This window comes from Baudoinia panamericana, assembly GCF_000338955.1.
Source record: "Baudoinia panamericana UAMH 10762 unplaced genomic scaffold BAUCOscaffold_15, whole genome shotgun sequence".
NCBI lineage: Eukaryota > Fungi > Ascomycota > Dothideomycetes > Mycosphaerellales > Teratosphaeriaceae > Baudoinia > Baudoinia panamericana.
Genome location: NW_006911271.1, coordinates 768,435 through 786,168, shown reverse-complemented (window position 1 = coordinate 786,168; position 17,734 = coordinate 768,435). Strand labels below are relative to the sequence as shown.

The 17,734-nt window shown below is 54.9% G+C and overlaps 8 protein-coding genes across 8 annotated transcripts; 4 read left to right on the top strand and 4 right to left on the bottom strand.

The window, feature by feature from the left end:
• Positions 1–322: 322 nt before the first annotated feature.
• BAUCODRAFT_328240 (uncharacterized protein) lies at positions 323–1,702 on the top strand. The gene is made up of 3 exons (XM_007683558.1): positions 323–693; positions 749–890; positions 948–1,702. Exons 1-3 carry the CDS (start codon positions 539–541, stop codon positions 1,419–1,421), a joined length of 771 nt encoding a protein of 256 aa, XP_007681748.1. The 5' UTR covers positions 323–538; the 3' UTR covers positions 1,422–1,702.
• Positions 1,703–3,445: 1,743 nt separating this feature from the next.
• BAUCODRAFT_80622 (uncharacterized protein) lies at positions 3,446–4,087 on the top strand (the record flags this gene model as incomplete). The annotated part of the gene is made up of 1 exon (XM_007683352.1): positions 3,446–4,087. One exon carries the CDS (start codon positions 3,446–3,448, stop codon positions 4,085–4,087), a length of 642 nt encoding a protein of 213 aa, XP_007681542.1.
• Positions 4,088–4,693: 606 nt separating this feature from the next.
• BAUCODRAFT_53042 (uncharacterized protein) lies at positions 4,694–4,972 on the bottom strand (the record flags this gene model as incomplete). Its single annotated transcript, XM_007683266.1, has 1 exon — positions 4,694–4,972. A coding segment is annotated over one exon (279 nt), but the record flags the coding sequence as incomplete, so codon positions are not given.
• A 1,632-nt stretch (positions 4,973–6,604) lies between these two features.
• Positions 6,605–12,358, top strand: BAUCODRAFT_152676 (uncharacterized protein; the record flags this gene model as incomplete). Its single annotated transcript, XM_007683557.1, has 1 exon — positions 6,605–12,358. The coding sequence occupies one exon, from the start codon at positions 6,605–6,607 to the stop codon at positions 12,356–12,358; it is 5,754 nt and encodes a 1,917-aa protein (XP_007681747.1).
• Positions 12,359–12,426: 68 nt separating this feature from the next.
• On the bottom strand, positions 12,427–12,887 carry BAUCODRAFT_326963 (uncharacterized protein). Its single transcript, XM_007683556.1, has one exon. It carries the CDS (start codon positions 12,786–12,788, stop codon positions 12,495–12,497), a length of 294 nt encoding a protein of 97 aa, XP_007681746.1. The 5' UTR covers positions 12,789–12,887; the 3' UTR covers positions 12,427–12,494.
• Positions 12,888–12,986: 99 nt separating this feature from the next.
• Positions 12,987–14,180, top strand: BAUCODRAFT_127319 (uncharacterized protein; the record flags this gene model as incomplete). The annotated part of the gene is made up of 1 exon (XM_007683555.1): positions 12,987–14,180. The coding sequence occupies one exon, from the start codon at positions 12,987–12,989 to the stop codon at positions 14,178–14,180; it is 1,194 nt and encodes a 397-aa protein (XP_007681745.1).
• Positions 14,181–14,189: 9 nt separating this feature from the next.
• Positions 14,190–15,370, bottom strand: BAUCODRAFT_328589 (uncharacterized protein). The gene is made up of 2 exons (XM_007683554.1): positions 14,362–15,370; positions 14,190–14,301 (listed from the first exon to the last, which is right to left on the bottom strand). Exon 1 carries the CDS (start codon positions 15,095–15,097, stop codon positions 14,408–14,410), a length of 690 nt encoding a protein of 229 aa, XP_007681744.1. The 5' UTR covers positions 15,098–15,370; the 3' UTR covers positions 14,190–14,301; positions 14,362–14,407.
• On the bottom strand, positions 15,371–17,721 carry BAUCODRAFT_326960 (uncharacterized protein). The gene has a single exon (XM_007683553.1). It carries the CDS (start codon positions 17,570–17,572, stop codon positions 15,644–15,646), a length of 1,929 nt encoding a protein of 642 aa, XP_007681743.1. The 5' UTR covers positions 17,573–17,721; the 3' UTR covers positions 15,371–15,643.
• Between the last annotated feature and the right edge of the window lie 13 nt (positions 17,722–17,734).

Here is a 17,734-nt window from a genome sequence, read left to right as displayed (position 1 = left end):
CAAGGCCTTGCGCGGGGCTACATTGATTCATGGTCGTAATGCGACCGAATGTCTTCTCTTCGGCAACGTTCAATCGCAAGCTCCTGAAGGGTGTACGGCTCCATGAGGCTTCCAATGTCCAAGGTGTTACAGCCTTAGAACAGAGCTCAGGTAGCCCCAAACAGCGAAGGTCGTTCTGGGAATGGTCGGGGGAGCTGAGGCCCGGTTCAACCAATCAACATCCGCCGTGGCTTGGCTAATTTTGTCCTACATCCCCTCACTACGGGATAGCTGCAGGACTGCGCCCAGCCTCAGCCATGGTGTGTTCGCTAGGTAGACGACACAGCCGTAGATACGAACTGATATATCGCTTACGGTAGTTGTAAGTATCAAAGCTTCCCTTTCTCATCCTTCTTCTCCAACGTCTCTCAATTTTACCGTGACAAAAACAGCCTTGCGGCAGCCATTCGTTGTAACGCGAGAAAGCGAAGCACACCGGACCTTCAGAAGCACCACTACACTGCCCTGCCACAACTACAGAAGTCGGAAATCAAGCGAGATGCAGGAGAAGATTTGGCTTAAGAGGGTCTTAATCCCGATATGGGTGATTGAGATAATCTGGTTTATCGTCATCGCCGTCTTTGCTGGCATCGACCTCTTTGTTTATGAGGAATACCTGGACGGTGAGGATGCATACGTGGTTGAAGTGTTGGAGTGAGTCCGAGCTGTCGATACTTCAGCTGACGTCGCTCCGCTAACTTCGGCGCAGTATCGCTGCGGTGGTCCTTCTTGCGGCTGCAGTCATTTCGATCATCTTCAGGATCACAGAGATTGCGCTCTTTGCGCGGCACAGGCTTAGCCCGGTGGTGTATTTGGTGCTTCATTGCATTCCGGGAGCATTTTGGATCTTTGTACGGACAGACCGAAGGCTGCATCAGTTGCCTCGGGAGATGCTAATCGTGACTTAGATCTTTGTTGCGGACATCGTTGAGGCTGTCCAAGGATATCAGTCTGGCATCACATTCGTCTTCTCAACTGTGCTCTTCCTCACAACCCTCGCCGCGGTCATTTACGGCTCGATAGTAGTACACCGGAACCGCAAGGGCACCCAGGGCCGAGGTTACTACGCGGGTGTCGAAGCTGGTACGTCGACGGGCTACATCGCTCCAAGCTATGAAGATCAGACTCAAGGCCGCTACGAGCCATACGCCCATCAAGGCACTGCTCCAACCGCGCAAGGTCTTGCGCCCAATCCGTTCCGGGACCAGTCCCGTGAGCCGTCACCGGCGCCGTCAGCATCACGACTGTCGTACACAACCGCACCACCGCCATCGGCAGCTCATCCAGCATACAGGAAGAGTGGTGAGGCGGAGACGTACTACAATGGTGAGGCTGCGCAGCAATCGTACGAGATGCAAGGTATTGCATACAAGCCTACCTGAGAGGCAGGCACCTGCTTCGGCTTTGATGGATCGCGTTGGCACTTGAATAGAGGCGTATCGTAGATACCATGACGAGGCATGACGGTGCTGTAGCGTTCGTAGCGGGCAGCGTTCGTTGTATGGTCAACTTGCACAAACCGCTAGTCGCGCCTTGTTGGTATATCAATGACGAACAGCACCGCCAAATGAGAGCGTGATCCAATGCGCCGCCTTGCGCAGCTCGCGCGTCGAACCTTTAGATGAAACCGCATCGTCGGCCGTTTCCGGCTCTGAGACTCAAACACGTTGGCGCGCAGCCTCGGATTCATGGGCCTCTTTCTTGGGTCAGCACTACACGAAGTGTATCCCCATGACTCGTTTTAGGAAAATTGTTGTGTGAGCAGCCTGTGAGCGGTTCGCATCATCACGAATGTGTGATGCTGTGGCATCGACGCTGCAAACTACACTGGTGGCTGGGAAATCGCTTCCATGACACCGTGAGTTCTCACACTCAAGGTGGAAACGCGACTCATTGACAGATCTATCCCAAAATCATTGGGCATCACGACCATCTGGGCCGCCGATGCATGGGTCATGGTGCCCGAAAAAAGCGCAGATCACTACCTGTACCGACCTTGAGCTACGGTCGGGTAGGGCGAAAGGACACCCGAGGACCGTTCGAATTCGACGGCACGGCCCAACTCCTGGGCTGACAGTGGGAGCGCTCTGCTTGCGGCTGCGATGTCGACCCAGCTTGATCGGACAAAGTGATAAAGGACGCAAGCAACAAAGGCGGCCCACTCTTGGCATCTTCTGTGCTTTGACGGCTTCAATATGGCTCACTAAGGTTCATTACGTGGCACCGCAGTAATTTCAGAGTTTCACGCAGAGCGTAAGACGATTACGCATGGAGAGTCTCGGTGGCTTCGTATCACCGCGATGCCATATGAAGGACAGTTCTAACATCGACGCTTACGATGCTGAATTAACATAATGGTCATGGATCTCTTAAGGGTCCGTCCCGACTCTGCTAGGTACCCATGAGACGGCCATACCGCCGTAGTCGATGCGCGGCAAACTTCCGTAAGCGATGCATACGGCCTTCCTACTCTGATGCCCAAGCCCCAACCTGGTCTTTGTTTTGGGCTTCATCTTCGGGGGTGTGTCTGAGAATACCCACCTCAGCACTGGTTTACTACGGTCCGGCCGCAAAGATGCTCTACGCTTCTCGCAACCCTTTGTGCGATCCGAGTGTTTGATTGATGCTTTGGAGCCTTACATTTCCATTTGTTTTTGAACGTGGGATACCATTCAGATGGTTTCTGTTTCCGCCGTACTTCTCCAGCATTTGTACTTCCGCTACCGCCTTCCACAATGTACTTACACTGAATGAACAGGCAGAATCATAGGACTGGCAGGTCAACGCAAATGCTTCTGTGCCCTTGCAGAACTACTTGAAGTTAGTTGACACACACGGGATGAACAGAGGAGCGCTGGATCTCTCCCCAACAAGGTACCGTCGAGCCGGAGGCTTACCGCCCGGAGCGATTCCAATCCGCCTAGAGGATCCACTGGCCAGACAGTATGAGCTCTCATACATTTGCACAAAAACTTCGGGTAGATCGCGACTGAAACGACACAGACAAAGACTTGATAGGACCGGTCAAAGAGACCCGTGGTTGGTCGAACAACCGACTCCAGCCTTCAAGTATGCATTGTTGCCGGTCAAGCTGGTAATGCACACTCACAGTGATCGCAGTTACGGATCTTTCAGAACCGACGGGACAGAAGGCGCACCACCCACGTACGGTGACCCTTCGCAGACTAGGCTTTGGTCTCGAGAAGCATGGGCAGATCGACAACCGCGCGAGTCTACGACATCTTCAACAGTCTCTGCATGGGCGACACCTTCGAGTATGGACCCATATACTCCAGGCTCGAGACCACTATCAGGCGATCTGAGGCCACCAGGAGCGCATGGCAGCTGGCACGGACCCTGGCAAGACCCGTTACTGCATTGCTCCTCCCCCAATGAAGACAGATCAATGTACACCGCAAGTGGCTACTATGGCCAAGAAGCTTCATCGGGTTCAAGCAGCCTTCGTGGAAGCATGCATGCGCAACGAAGGCCCTCGAACAGAGACGAGTTTGACGGTCCGTCACAACTACTGGACAGACCGACGGGTGAAGAAGGTTATGAGCCGCAAGAGGAGGACCTACCGCAGCTTCCGACTCATCTCCACAGCCACGAGCAGGATGAAATCTTAACGAGAGTCAACGACAGGCTGTCGCAATGTGCGTTTGATTTTGTGGCAAGGTATCAGTTTCCGATACCCGTCGAGCCAGACAAGCGACCTGTGCGCGTGCCAGGCGACAGAGAGTGGTCAGAGTGGGTGTATCTGCTGAAGCGACTGGCGACCAAGCGGCGTATACCGGCCCGTGTGCTATACAACAGTCAAATCAAGCAGTTCATTACCGTTCTCGAAAATTCGCTCGAGATGCGACACGCCGCTAAGCACACCTCACGGCCGCAGAAGGACGACCGTAACATATTGCAACTGATTAGCTCTGGCTTGCAGGTGGCGAAGATCATCAAGGACGCGCCGGCTATGAAGTATCTTGACATGTTGTATGTCAATACCGAGTCGCTCATCCAGAGCAGGAAGCTGCCTGTTCCAAGCGCTTGATGCACAACATAAATATAGCTCACTAAGACGAGGCTCGAGAGATCATACATGGCTGATCAACCAGTCGAGACCCTTCACCACTGCCTGCCATTTGGGTCCTGTATCGGTAACGCCTACCATGGGCGGTAGATCAAACATATGGCCAACGCCGGGCACCACAACAAGCTGCGTTCCAGTCATGCCCACAGCTTCCATATCCTTGACAGCTCTTTCTCCGAGCTGGAGGTTACTGCCGGGCACGTTATCCGCATCGCCTTGAACGATCATCACGGGTGGCCAATGTTGATTCAGGCGGGTTAGCGGGTCCAGCAGGTGGTACTCTCCATCCGGCTGTATCGTTCGCAGCCATTCCCCATGCTTTAGGACATGCATCTGCCACTTGTTGCGGGGTTGTGGTATCGTACCTGGCGCGGCCAGTGGAGCCTCTGCAAGCTGGAGACCGGCAGGTTTGATCGCGGCCCACTCGGCTTCATTAGGAGAAAAATCAGGCACCAGCCCAAACGGCGGCGCGGAGGTAGGCTGATGTGCAGACGTGTGTACATCAGCCACATACAGCGACGGGTAGAATGCCGTTACTGCCTTCAGCTCATGGCAGCTCGCAATATGCATAGCAATCGTTCCTCCCGTGGAGTGACCAAGAGCGACAACTCGTTTAGGATCAATGTCCACATCATAAACCAGTCGCATGAACTTCGGCAGCATGGAAGTTGCCCAGTCGTAGGCCTCCTCGCAGTCTGCGAACGCTTGCTTGCCGGTGACCTGGGGCGCCAGTCGATAGTTTGGGACAACTACCAGAAATCCTTTAGAGACCAGGTACTCAAGTTGCGGCTTGGGCACCATCTCCGAGCTTCCAACCATCAACCCGCCGCCATGGTATACCAAGGCTGAGTAGTCACTTCAGCAAGTCTCTGACCATCCGAAACTATGGACGACTCACCGATTGGCTTTGTTTCGTTCCTCTCGCCAGACCATGCTATGCTTGCGTGGATATCATTACCGAAGTCGTCTTTTTTGTATGGGATGCGAACACGCTTCATGCTGTGTGTGAACAGACTTTGTCTTAGATCAGCTTGAGTGGTTGATCATGCTCGTTCGTGACACGACAAGAAGCTGACACATGGGTATTGAAGAGCTTATATCCCCATCAAACCGCTTGGGATGGTTGCAGCGCTCTTTCGACAGGTGCGAGCTACTGTTCCTACGGACCATTACTCATAGTGTCACGCAATGGAATGGTTCCGTGACTGTCGAAAGGTGCTTTGTAACATCACTAAAGCCGATGCCGCGCCTAGTGAAGTGTCGCCCTTAACAACGCGATGTGGACATTGAGAGCATGGCCTCTGCTCTCGGCTCGGCCGTAAAGAGGCCCGATGCTCCGAGCCGTACTTCTCCCGCCTCGCGCGTGACACTTTTCCTCGCTGACCCTTCTGCTCTCTGATCTTTACGGAGAACGAGTCAGCAGGCTGACGCCTATTATTGATACTATATCTCGTCCATTGGTATCGGAAGCTGACGATGTGGTTCACTCCTCCCTACGCATTAGACTCTCAGCCCTTGGTCTTGAAAGTTCGAATACCCTATCCCGGCAGTTTTCTTTCGCTCGTAATCTTGATGCTACGCCGTTCGCGGTTTCTGGGCCACAGCGAGTTTGAGCGCACCATATTTCGAACTGAAAATAATGAATGCTCGGTTTCATCGCATCTGAGCGTAGCCAGCAGCGTCACGTTATTGAGGAACTCCTTGTGCGCTTCAGTATGCGATGGCGGGCCGCACAGTTTACTGTATCACAGTTGAGGAGGAAGTATCGAATGCGCACGGCGATCCTACAATCCATTTCTATCGGTGGGTGGTGAGGCGGCACTGCATGCTGGCTAAAGCTAGCACCGTTCACATTGTTTAGCTGTTGACGCGTCGACCGTTAGGTTCTGACATGTCGTACAGTATGGGTCGCCTGCGAAGGGCGAAGGGGAGATGTCTCCGGGATGCAGGGCACTATGTAGTAGGGCCAATCGTGTGCTGCGTCAGTGACTAGACACGTCACGCCAGTGCAGTGCATCGTCAAATCTATCGATCAGGAGCAGCCACGTTAAGGCGCATAACATCTGTTACCGTATAGTCGTGGCGGATATAGCCTGCTATCCGCCGAGAGGGCCACCACTGTCAAGGCGTTGCGTTTTAGGGTGCGGTGGATGAGGCGTTGATTGGCAGTAGCCCTGGTCCGTGCTCCAACGTGGACTCCAGTCTCTCGGACTTGGTTCTGACACGCTTTAACGGCGACCCCATCCTCAGGGCCGATCACAACAAATTCGTGTCTCCATACCCCAGAACGCAGCCGGAAGGCACACAGTGATTGTCTTCAGGCAGCCCGGACAACCCTTTGGCGTGCGCGTTCAGTTCCCAGCCACGCACGCGGCTACGACACACGACGCTGACCGTCGAGACTTCGAGCTACGCGCGATGCGATGACCCTTGGGGACTTTCTATACGACGACAACGTAGGCGGCACTCAATGGAGAGATGGCCGTTCGGCAGGACGAGTCGCCGCTCAGGATGAGTGCAAGCGTTGACGGGCCCCACGACCCCAAGAGCTTCCACGGCTATAGTGGCCCTACACCTCCGTCGCCCTCAAACACCAACAACGCACAACTACAGAATGGGCGGGTGGATGCGGAGGTAGGGGTGTTAGCATCGCAAGCACAGAGATCATACTCCCGCTCGCCAGTCCGAAACCAGCTACGGTCAGCCTCGAATCCGCCGGACGGTGGTAATCATAGTGTGAACGGCATCCGCTCTAATCCAGTGTTGCTGCCCACCAGACAGTCAGGATCGGTCAAAGATATTGCGCACAAGTTTGATCGGGGCGCAGCAGGACCGGATGGTGCGCCCGCTCTGAGGGTGGAGACTACCCAGGAGAGGTATCGAAGAGCGCAGGCAGCCAAGACCGCTTCCCAAAGGTCACCGGAGAGTGCCAGGCTCGACCTTAGCATGACCAAGCTGCAGAAAAGGCGACCCGCTCAGGCCAGGTCACCACAGAGATCACCGCCAACCTCATTTGAAACCTCGTCATCATTCTCCTCCAATGCGACCGTGACGAGCAGCAGAAGCCAGCCGGTCACCGCGACAAGCCCGAGAGCGTCGCGATCGCCGGTCAAGCAGGGCCCGTATCCTAGTGCAAGACCGCTGTTTGGTGAACTTACGGTGGATGGCTGGCATGGCAACTTCGACCTTCCCGGCTACGGCCAGGCACATTTGTCGCAAAGCGCTCAGCGCAGGCAAAGTGATGGCAGTATAGCGCTTGGCCACGGTCGCAGCCAGTCACACCAGGATATGGGCTGGGCACGCGCTGCATCACCGGTCAAGCAGTCGCTGAACCATAAGCGGAGCCGGAGCGAGATGGAGCCGTCCATGAAGTCGATGAAGCCGCAGCCTGCGCCAAGCATGCCGAATCTCAACGCTCAGAACGTGCCGTCGCTGTATCCTACACCGCCAAACTCGGGCAGCCGGAACGTGCTACGGAAGGAATCGCCTGCTTTTCGCAATACCGCCCACAGGCGGCATCCATCCGAAGAGTCGAGCGGTGCCGCAGGGTCACAGACGAGAGCTAGGTCAAGCGGACCGGAACCAAGGAGACTGTCCAAATCACCAACACGACCACGGCAAATACCAAACGGCGGTTCGAATCAATCGAACACCACACCTCGAAACCGATACCAGCCTCCTCCTATGTCAACGTCCAGCCCGCATCAAACGCTCTCCGCCAAGATCTTCGCACCACAACCCAAAGTCTCGCCTCCACTACGTTCGTCGCGGCCGAGACAGCCTGTGAGCGCGGCGACAACATCCGCGAGCCGCGCACGAGCCGCCGACCGCTTCCAGAAGGACGTACCAAAGGACATGCGGAGGCCAAGCGAACAGTGGCTTGGTAAGCCGTATGATGCGCAGAAGGAGCGAACGAAGCGGAAGATCCCAGAGCTGGGCAAGGTAGATTTTGAGGAGAGAAGAGCGCGGATTCAAAAGGCTATTTCGCAGAACCTAGAGAGGGAGAAGTCGAGGGAGAGTCTGCGGTCCCAGTCTCGACAGGCTTCGGGCGAGGCTTCTTCGCCCACCTCCACCGGTGCTGAGGGCGGGGCACGGAACGAGGTAGATGCAACGCAAGCAAATGTCCTCGATGAGGAGACGATGCGGATGGAGTCTGCAGGCAAGCAGAGCGTGCGTGCGCGTGGCTTGAGCGTTGACACGAAAGGTAGGCCGGAACTGCCGTATCAGGATTCGGAGCCGAAGACGACAGAGAGTATGGCCACGGAGTTCGAGGTCGATGAGAGTCCCGTGCTTGGCAAAGAAGCTGAACGACAGTTTGCGGAAGAGGAGCAAGCTGAGCCGGAGCCGGCATATGAGGAACCAATCCTACTTTCTGCGGTAGCGTATCGGCCGCCTCCGGCGAAAGCTAGGACGCCGGAGCCAATACAGACGCAGAATGTCGAGTATGAGATACCAGAAGTGCAGAGCCCGAGTGTGCTCGAAAGCGCTCAGCGAATGCGCCAGCTGAGCGAGTCTTCTATGAGCCACTCCGGCACCGAGTTCGCGGAAGACAGTCCGTCTGGAGAGACGAGTCCGAGTGACATGGAGGATCGATGGGGTCTTGGCCATCGTACGGCGGGTGATCAGGGTTCGATTCGGATAATGCTCGACGAAGATGCCGCGATTGCGTCCCAGCCAGGTCCATGGCCGAAGCATGCAGAGCAGGGCTCTCCGGCCCAGCACAACGAGTTTTCGCAACCCGCTGCGCAGACGCAGCGCTACTCTGAAGAGGCTTACATTTCGAACGGCTACACGGAGTCACCTGTCGATGGAGAAGATGGGTATCCTGACGACAGCCTCCAGGAGACGCCCCGAAAGCATCACTCGAGAGACAGCACGCTTACGCCGGGCAAGACTCAACCACTCGTCACCTATGTGGCGAATGTTGACCAGACCTCCTCTGACGGCGCACTTGCTCAAGCTATGGATCAGTACCAGAAGACGGGGCAGGTTTCGCCGGAGATTTTGGCGTACATTCAAGACCGTAGCGTGGATTTGCAGCGTATTTCCGCTAACGGAGGCTCCGATGGTCTTATGGTGCAAAATCTGCTGGATAGCATTCTCGATCTCACACCCGCTCGTGATGTGCCACCAGTAATGCAGCCGGAGATACTGCAGCCGACGCAGTATGAAATGCCGTTGGTGACGCCCGACACCCCACCGGACGCGGCGATTGCGACAGGCACTGCAGTGGTGTTCAGGAATGTCCATGCGGCGCAGGACGAGGACGAAGACTTCGAAGAGAAGATCCGTAAAGCGGACGAAGCTTGGGAGAGACAGCAACGCGGTGAAGATGCTATGCTTGGCGCGTCGGACGAAGACCGACCTACGCCACCTCCCAAGGACGTAGGCTACACGCCTCGCTCGAGCTCAGTACCGAACAGCGCGACATTCCCGCCAAACATGGCAGAAGGTCTGCGCATCTCGACCGTGGGCGATCACGCTCAAGACGGGCTGGCGCCAAGCCGTGAGATACGAGGAGGGACGCCGGTGAATGAGAGATTGACTTCGCCTCGCTTCGCTCCTCCGTTACCTTCTCATGCACCACCTGCGCCGCCTCCGCCACCGCAGACAAATACATCTTCACCCCTTGCTACTCGATTACCATTTGGCATGCCTGACGCACAGCAAATGTCCTCGTCGTACTCTGAGCGTGGATCAAACGAGCTGTCACCGAGGACGCGTAAGAACCTATGGGGCCCATCTGGATCTTCCCGTCCTTCAATGGACAGTCAGCGGGGTCTTGGCCCGCCGTCGCTGCCTGGCACGCAGTCCATGTCTTCCTTTACAGAGTCTATGCGTCATAACTCCATGGACACCGCTGCGGACAGTCAGACGCGGCTGGTGAAGACAGGTTCACCTGGACCGGAACAAAAACGGTTGATGAAACGACGACACATCATTAAGGAGTTGCTGGATACGGAGAATACGTACCATCAGGACCTGAAGATCATCGAGGATATCTACAGGGCTACGGCTGGCGATCTTGTTACGGCAGAGGACAAGAAGACGCTATTCGGTAATTGTGATGATATCGAGCGCTTCTCGCTGCACTTTTATGACGAGCTGCGTAAAGCTGTCGCGCCGGTGTATGTTCCGCCGAAACAGATGCGTTGGGCCAATAAGCGAGGCAGCTTTTCGACTACGCAGAGTGACGGAACTGGTCAGACTTCGGTGCAAAGCTCCGACAGTGTGGACGAAGAAAAAGACCGCGCTACGACCATCGGTCGATGCTTCCTGGCGAACCTTCAGCGGATGGATCACGTTTACGGCGCTTACCTCAAGAATCACGATGCCGCAAATCAGCGGCTTTCGGCCCTTAAGAACACCTCAACAGTCAAATGCTGGCTGGACGAGTGTCATAACAACGCCAGCGATATTACTTCGGCGTGGGACCTAGACTCTTTACTCGTCAAGCCCACCCAGCGTGTATCGAAGTATCCAATGCTCCTGACACAGCTGCTCGAAACCACACCTTCTGGTCATCCAGATTACGATGCGCTCAAGTCTGCGGCGAAGGACGTGATCGGCATGCTAACACGTATCAACGACGCCAAGAAGCGCGCCGACATTGTCGACCAGATCATTAACCGCAAAGGCAAGGAAACCGATATGCGCAGCGGTATCGCCAAAGCTTTCGGCCGGCGAACGGAGAAGCTCAAGGAGCGCGTCGGCATTGCTGAAGCGTTCCAGGACGCGGAGTTTGACGAGCTCTCGCACCGGTTTGGCGGCCATTTTATCAGGCTGCAAATCTGCATGCGCGACGTCCAGGACTACATGCATCGCATTGATAGGTCGATGGAGCAGATCAACAATCTTGCCGCCGGCCTGGAGATGTTCACAGACGTGTCGCAGAGCAGCTTGCCCGAAATCGAAAGTAAGTGGCGCAAATACTCTCTAGCCATCCGCGAAATTACGGCGATCGCCTTCCCTGAGCACAAGGCCGCAGTCCATAAGCGCGTGATCCAACCGATGGTGACGTGCATTCGGCTCCATGACGGCCCACAGAACGCCATCAACAAGCGCAAGAAGCGGATAGTGGACTATGCCAAATGTAAATCGATCGAGAAGCGTGGCGACAAGCCGGACAAGAAGACGCTTGAGGCGTCCGAGATGTATGAAGCGCTCAATGACCAGCTCAAGATCGAGCTGCCGAAGCTGTACAGTCTTACTGCCAAACTAGTGCAAGGGTGCCTCAACTGCTTTGTGGATGTACAGCTCCAGTGGCACAACATGTGGGAGCGGAAACTGCGACCGATATTGGAGGCTGCGGATATCCCAGAGGCCATTGGTCAAATTGAGCCTGCGTTTCGCCCGGACTATGAGCTGGTAAGGGACAGGTTACTCGAGTTGGCGATCTGTAACGGCGCTACACTAGCGGATTCGGCCAATTTCCTGTCACCAGTTAGTACGTTACGGGGTGATTCTGCGGATCAACCGACGCTTTCGAGGCCCCCGACGCTTGACATCGGCAAGAGGACGCTGTCGGTGGGAAGCGAAGCTTCACCCATACCACCGGGCATGAAGCGGTACAGCAGTGGCTATGGTCTCAGCTCAGACGGTGTGCCGCCAGGTCCAGAAGGACGCATAAGGTCGAACTCTGCTCTATCAGCCAGAAACGCGCACGCACAGACACCGGCCTCAATCACCAATAGCCGACCATGGTCAAGCGCGAACACACCAACATCGTCCTTCTCGGGTAGCAGACCTTCGACCGCAAATCAACAAGCGCCTTCATACCAACCCGTAAGACAAAGCGGAGACGACGCACGCAGCCCTCGCCCAGCGTCCGGCCAAACGTACTTCACCGCCCGTCCCGAACCTACTGTTGATCAGCGCTTCTCCGGCCTCTTCTCTTCCGCGCTACCGCCTGACCTGCTTGGCATCTCCGATCCAGCTATTCTCACGCCGAAAGCTCAAATTCCTCCACAGACTCCCACCTTCGACGGGACGGACGCAGCAGAGACGGAGAAGGCGCCAGTGATGTTTGTCTGCGCCAGCCTGTTCGAGTTCAGCATCGACAAGACTCGCAAGGAGGCGGGATACCCATACCTGACGTATGCGCAGGGCGAGGTGTTCGACGTCATAGCGCAGAAAGGCGAGCTGTGGCTGGCAAAGAACCAAGACGATTCGAAGGGGATGCTTGGGTGGATCTGGGAGCAGCATTTCGTTATACTGTCGCATGAGACATGATGGACGGCACGCACCATCATTGATGACTGAGGATACGATACCAACAATTTTCACATGATCAGCGCGTCAGCAACGCAAGATATTTATTTCCGTCCTGATATCATCAAGGCGACGAACACGCTCACGCAGCTTTCCATCAGAATCTGTACAACCAGCGACGGATTACGGCGTCGGATAATTTTCTTGACGGGCGCTGGGGAAAAGTAACTGGATAGATATGGGTATGGATATACATGACTGTATGTGGAAACTGCGCTCGGTGTGGTGCAGCGCGCCAGACAAGGCTAGCATCGTACACAGCGCGGTGATATGTATTATAGTTGAAACGGAGATGTTCTGTTGACAGTTTGCTTTGCTTCCAATCTCCTTGTCTCACAATGTGAACAATGAAGCGACTCAATTGGTGTCGTGCGACGCTCGTGCCTTCCATGCTCGTGAATGCCCCACTTGCCACCCTTCTAGGTTCTCACTTCCCCATTGCCCCTTAGTCTTTGACTCGGACAAGGAGCGCAGTCTGCTGTGACATTTACCTTGTCACTTGCCCTTTCTACTGGCCCCTGGTAAGCTCTCACTCAGTCCAGTGATCGAACCTTCACATTCCCCAGCTGATCTGCAGCGAGGGGCGAGCATGCCTGTCTTCAAAGCTCCAGTCACAAAGGCCGATCGCAAGAAGAACCGTGGCGAATGGGTCGTTCCTGGATACATGCCGGTGGTGTCCGTCAAGCCCAACGACACGCCGAGTGCCAATAGAGCGAAGACTAGATGCCGCTTGCTGGAGCTGCCAGCTGAGCTCAGGAACCGCATCTACGAACATATCTTCTCGCCTCCGTTTATTGTGCTCTTCCGCCGCCGATCGTTGAACAAGCGCCTGAGCAAGCAGCAGGAAGGCAAGGTGCTGCCAGCAAACGTCAATCATTTCGAGGCAAAGCTGGAGCCTCTTTCCAGCGCTGCAGCACCAGTTATCCGCTTCGAACAACTGATGCACGCCAGGAAGGATTACAACGGTGCCAACACTCGCCTTCTTGCTGAAAAGAATTACCCGTTCGCTGGCATTGTCTTGAGCAACAAGCAAATCAGCCAAGAGAGTCTCCCGTATATGTACGGTAGAGAGATCTTTTCCTTCAGCTCCTTCAAGCTCGCTCGATCGTTCATGCAGCACATCGGAAGCATGAATCAGCTGTCCGTGCGGAGAATCCAGCTCCGCCATTCCACGATGCACCGAGGCCAGTCAATCGACTCCAAGCGCTCCGTGGAGAGGTGTGAGCACAGCTTCAAGAGCCTTTGCTGCGAACTTGTCAACTCATTTCCGAACTGTGAAGACATCGACATTGCCGTGAAGGACAGCAATTCCCCGAACAGCATCGTGCCGTTATATGATGAGCCCGAAGAGGTTATTACGCTAAAAGCCATCAGATCTTTGAAATGGTTCTCAGCTCTTGCTCCGTTTGCGAGGCTCAAGCAACTCAAGACCGTGAGTGTCAGCGTGCATGACATGACAATCTCGGAGCTCAATCGCTGGTTTTTCGGCGCAAAGCGCGAGGTAATACAGTACGATCCCGCACTGAAGATTTCCTGCGAGCGGCAGCAGGAGCTGTGCTGCGATCAATGGGTGACTTACCGCGCAAAGTTGTATCGATCCCTGGGCGATACGATTGCAAGACTCATCATGGGTGACAAGGAGCCGTGGAAGGCTCATGCCGAGTTGTTGGAAGAATACCGAGCGTTCTGCTTTACCAGCCTCGAATCTCCGGCGAAGACATTGGCGGATGCGGCTTACATAGCGTGGCGTGCGCGCTGGGTCAAGAAAGACTTCTGGTCGTGAGGGCAAAGCCATTGGCGGCTGGGACGGAGGCTGATGATTCAAGGTCTCTACGGTGCATCGTACCGTTCAGTGCTCAATGGGAGGAGCGCTTGCAAGACCGAACGCTAAGCAGGCACGGCGACTTCACTGTTGAGCTTGGCATACATTCAGCAAGCAGAGCAGACTTAGGGATACTGCTCACCATGACAGACACCTGGCTAAAGCACATCACGTTCAGCAGCACACCATCACTGCTTCTTCACCGGCTCAATACCCTCCTTCTCCATAACCTTCTTCACAAGCCCATACACCTCCTCCGCGCTTTTCGTAGCATCCACCCTCTCCACTCTTCCTTCCTTCTCAAACGTCTCCACAACCGGCATACTCGTCTCCACAAACGTGCGGAACCTCTTCTTGATGGACTCCTCGTTATCATCAGCCCTCCCGCTCGTTTCACCCCTCTTCAACAATCGTTCCCTCATAACCTCTTCGCTCGTCTCAAAGAACAACGTAAATCGACTCTTAACCACCTTCTCCTCAAACCCCAACGCCTGGTCCATCTTCCGCGGAAAGCCATCGATCAAAAACTTATGCTCCCCTTTCTCCTCAATAATACGACCCATAGCATTCTCGAGCAATTGGATCGTGACTTCCATCGGCACGATCTGGCCTTCCTTGATGTAGGACTTGATCATGTCGCCGAACTCACTGCCAGGTCGGTCTTGCTCTTCGCGGAGTAGGTCGCCCGCCGAGAGATGTGCGAAGCCGTAGTCACGCACGAGGCTGGCACACTGGGTGCCTTTGCCTGCTCCAGGCCCACCTAGGACGAAGATGACGAGGGCTTGGCCTTCACCTGTGCCAGGGGAGAAGAGTGGTTTGTCTCGTTTGGGCGCCTGCAGTTGAGGGTGGTTTTGGAGGTCTTCGCCGGTTGGCGGCATGGTCTCGACTACAAGGACGTGTTCTTATGTACTTTCAGCACGGAAGTTGACTGTCTACCGTCGTGACAAAGTCTGATCGCTAGCAGTAGTCCTGGGCCACTGCTTAAGATCCTCTGGTGCCTTCTCCGGTGTCACGAAGCCTGCTTTTCCAGTGCCTTCCCGTGACCTGGTAAGGTAGTAGAAGGAACCACTGCCAATGCAGAGGATAGCAACAAGCGGCAGAAGAGGGAGTTGGTTGCTGCGGTTTGGTGCAGGTGAAGGGCGATACGAAGTTGCAGGCTTGACCTGCGTTCGTGGGGCTTCGCGAGCAATCGCACTGAGTGTGAAGCTCCGGATATGAGATTGGTAGCTGATAAGGGACCGCACAGGATGCAACGAATGAGATGATAGGCAGGACATGGCGAAGGAGGTTGATGAACGCATGCGATTATGCACTCAAGCTTGCTACAAGCCGTCGTTGCACGATGACGATCATTGCAACCAATCAGAAGCTTCGTATCCAAGCATTGAGCTACTGATCGTCCACGAGCATACATCTAGATACAGCTACTCCAAGCTTATGTTAACAATCTTCACATCCTCCGCCGGCTTCTCCTTATGCACCTTCACATTCTCAATCCCATGCACCACCTCCATCCCCTTCACCACACGCCCAAAGATGGTATGCTTCCCATCCAGCCACGGAGCCTTCTCTGTCGTAATGAAGAACTGACTCGCGTTCGTGCCCGGTCCCGCATTGGCCATGCTGACCATGTATGGCCTATCGTGCTTCAACTCAGGCGTGATCTCGTCCTCGAACTCCTTGCCCCAGATACTCTCGCCGCCTGTGCCATCCCCGAGCGGGTCACCAGTCTGAATCATAAATTTGCGGATTACGCGGTGGAAGATGATGCCATTATAGTAGTTGTTGCGAGAGTGGACAGTGAAGTTCTCAACTGCTTTGGGGGCGTGCTGCGAAAAGAGACGCAAATGTATGTCGCCCATGGTAGTGTGGATGGTTGCTTCTTTGGCCATTCGCGAGTTGCGCTCTTCGGCTTCCGCTTGCTGTTTAGCAGCGAGGCTGAGTGACTTCGGCTTCTCGTTATGGATGTCGCGATCTGATTTGGAGATTTGCGTCTCGTTGCTAAACATATAGAAGCGGACCTTGCCGGAGCCCGTGGTAACAAGCATAGCATCTCGCGCCTCAGCTTCGGCGAGAAGAGGATTGTCCGAGGCGGCCATTTGCACGGTCACGACGTCTTTCCTCTTTGGTTGGCCTTGGAACAGCGCCAGATTGAGGGGTCGGAACGTTTCTTCGCGGCCGTAGAGCTTGACGACACGGTTCGTGAGCGTGTTAAGCACCTTCGTGCCGAGTATGCTGCCATATAGGATAAAGTGTCCGCTCTCGTCGAACACGACGTTGAGTCTGCTTCGCACAGCCGGATACTGCTCAAGTTCTCGCTCAACTGCTATACGCCTGCCGAAGTCAACAGCCTCCATTGGCTCGTTACTAAGCGTACCGGCTTGCTGCATGTCTGTAAGCGTCTGTATACTCTCATCGTATGTGCGGTACAGCTTGCCAGAGACGAAATCGAATACGCGCACTTTGCGGTCTGGAAACGAGAAGGTTGCAAACTGTGTCCCCGTCGGAGAGATCGTGATGGAAGAAGGCGTCGACTTTGCACGCTTGAACTCGAAGAGGGAAGTGGTACTCTTCATGTCGAAGACATTGTTCGGCTTCTCGTAGCTGCCGGATGGCCGCCAGTATTCAACCATGCCGCCCTCATCCGCAGAGATCACACAATCGTATGCGACGTTGTATGCCATAAGATGGACCGGCTTGCGATGCAGTGCCGATATGGAGTGTATCGGCTTCTGATTCTCGCCTCGACCGTCGAGAATGTCGATACGTCCATCCGCCTCACTCGACAATGCCAGTAGTGGATATGACGAGCCATGGCCATGTACAAAGCATGCACACTTAGGTGGCATCTCCGGCTGTAACACAGCAAGCAAGTCAAATGTTACAACATCGAAGATTTTCACCGTGCCGTCTGCGCCCACTGTCGCATAACTCCTGCCGTCCACGCTAACGGTGGCATTCTTGATCTCGCCATCGTGCGCCTGATACTCCTTCACGAACTCGATGCCACCAGCGACCTTCTTCCAGAACTTCACATACCCGTCCACGGAGCTCGTAATTAGGAAGTCCGTATGTGGTGTAAAGGTACAGAACGCTAGTTGATCTTTGTGCATCAACGATTTGTAGTAGCGTGTTGCAGTCGGCAGAGCAGCGATATATTGCTTCTCGTATGGTAACTTTCTGCGCTTCTTCTTCCTCGGTGCCTCCGCAGAGGGTAGCGCTGGGCCAATATCATCGTCGTCCGACTCTTCTTCCACGTTTTCCTTCTTCACATTGCCATCTTCTCCATTGCCAAGCTCATCATGAGGCCGTTTGATGCCCTGCGACACAGACTGTTCGCTTTCAGCAGCCATTATATGTTGTTCAGTACAATTTGCCCGTCTCGTCCCCTCGGAGACTGCCTCGCTGTTTGATGCGCCGGCAGCTAATGCAGCCCTAACCGTCGCCCACAGAGCCGCTCACGTCAGGATCTTGGAATCCGCTTCCGAAAGCTTATGAGACTAACTAGCGCCAGA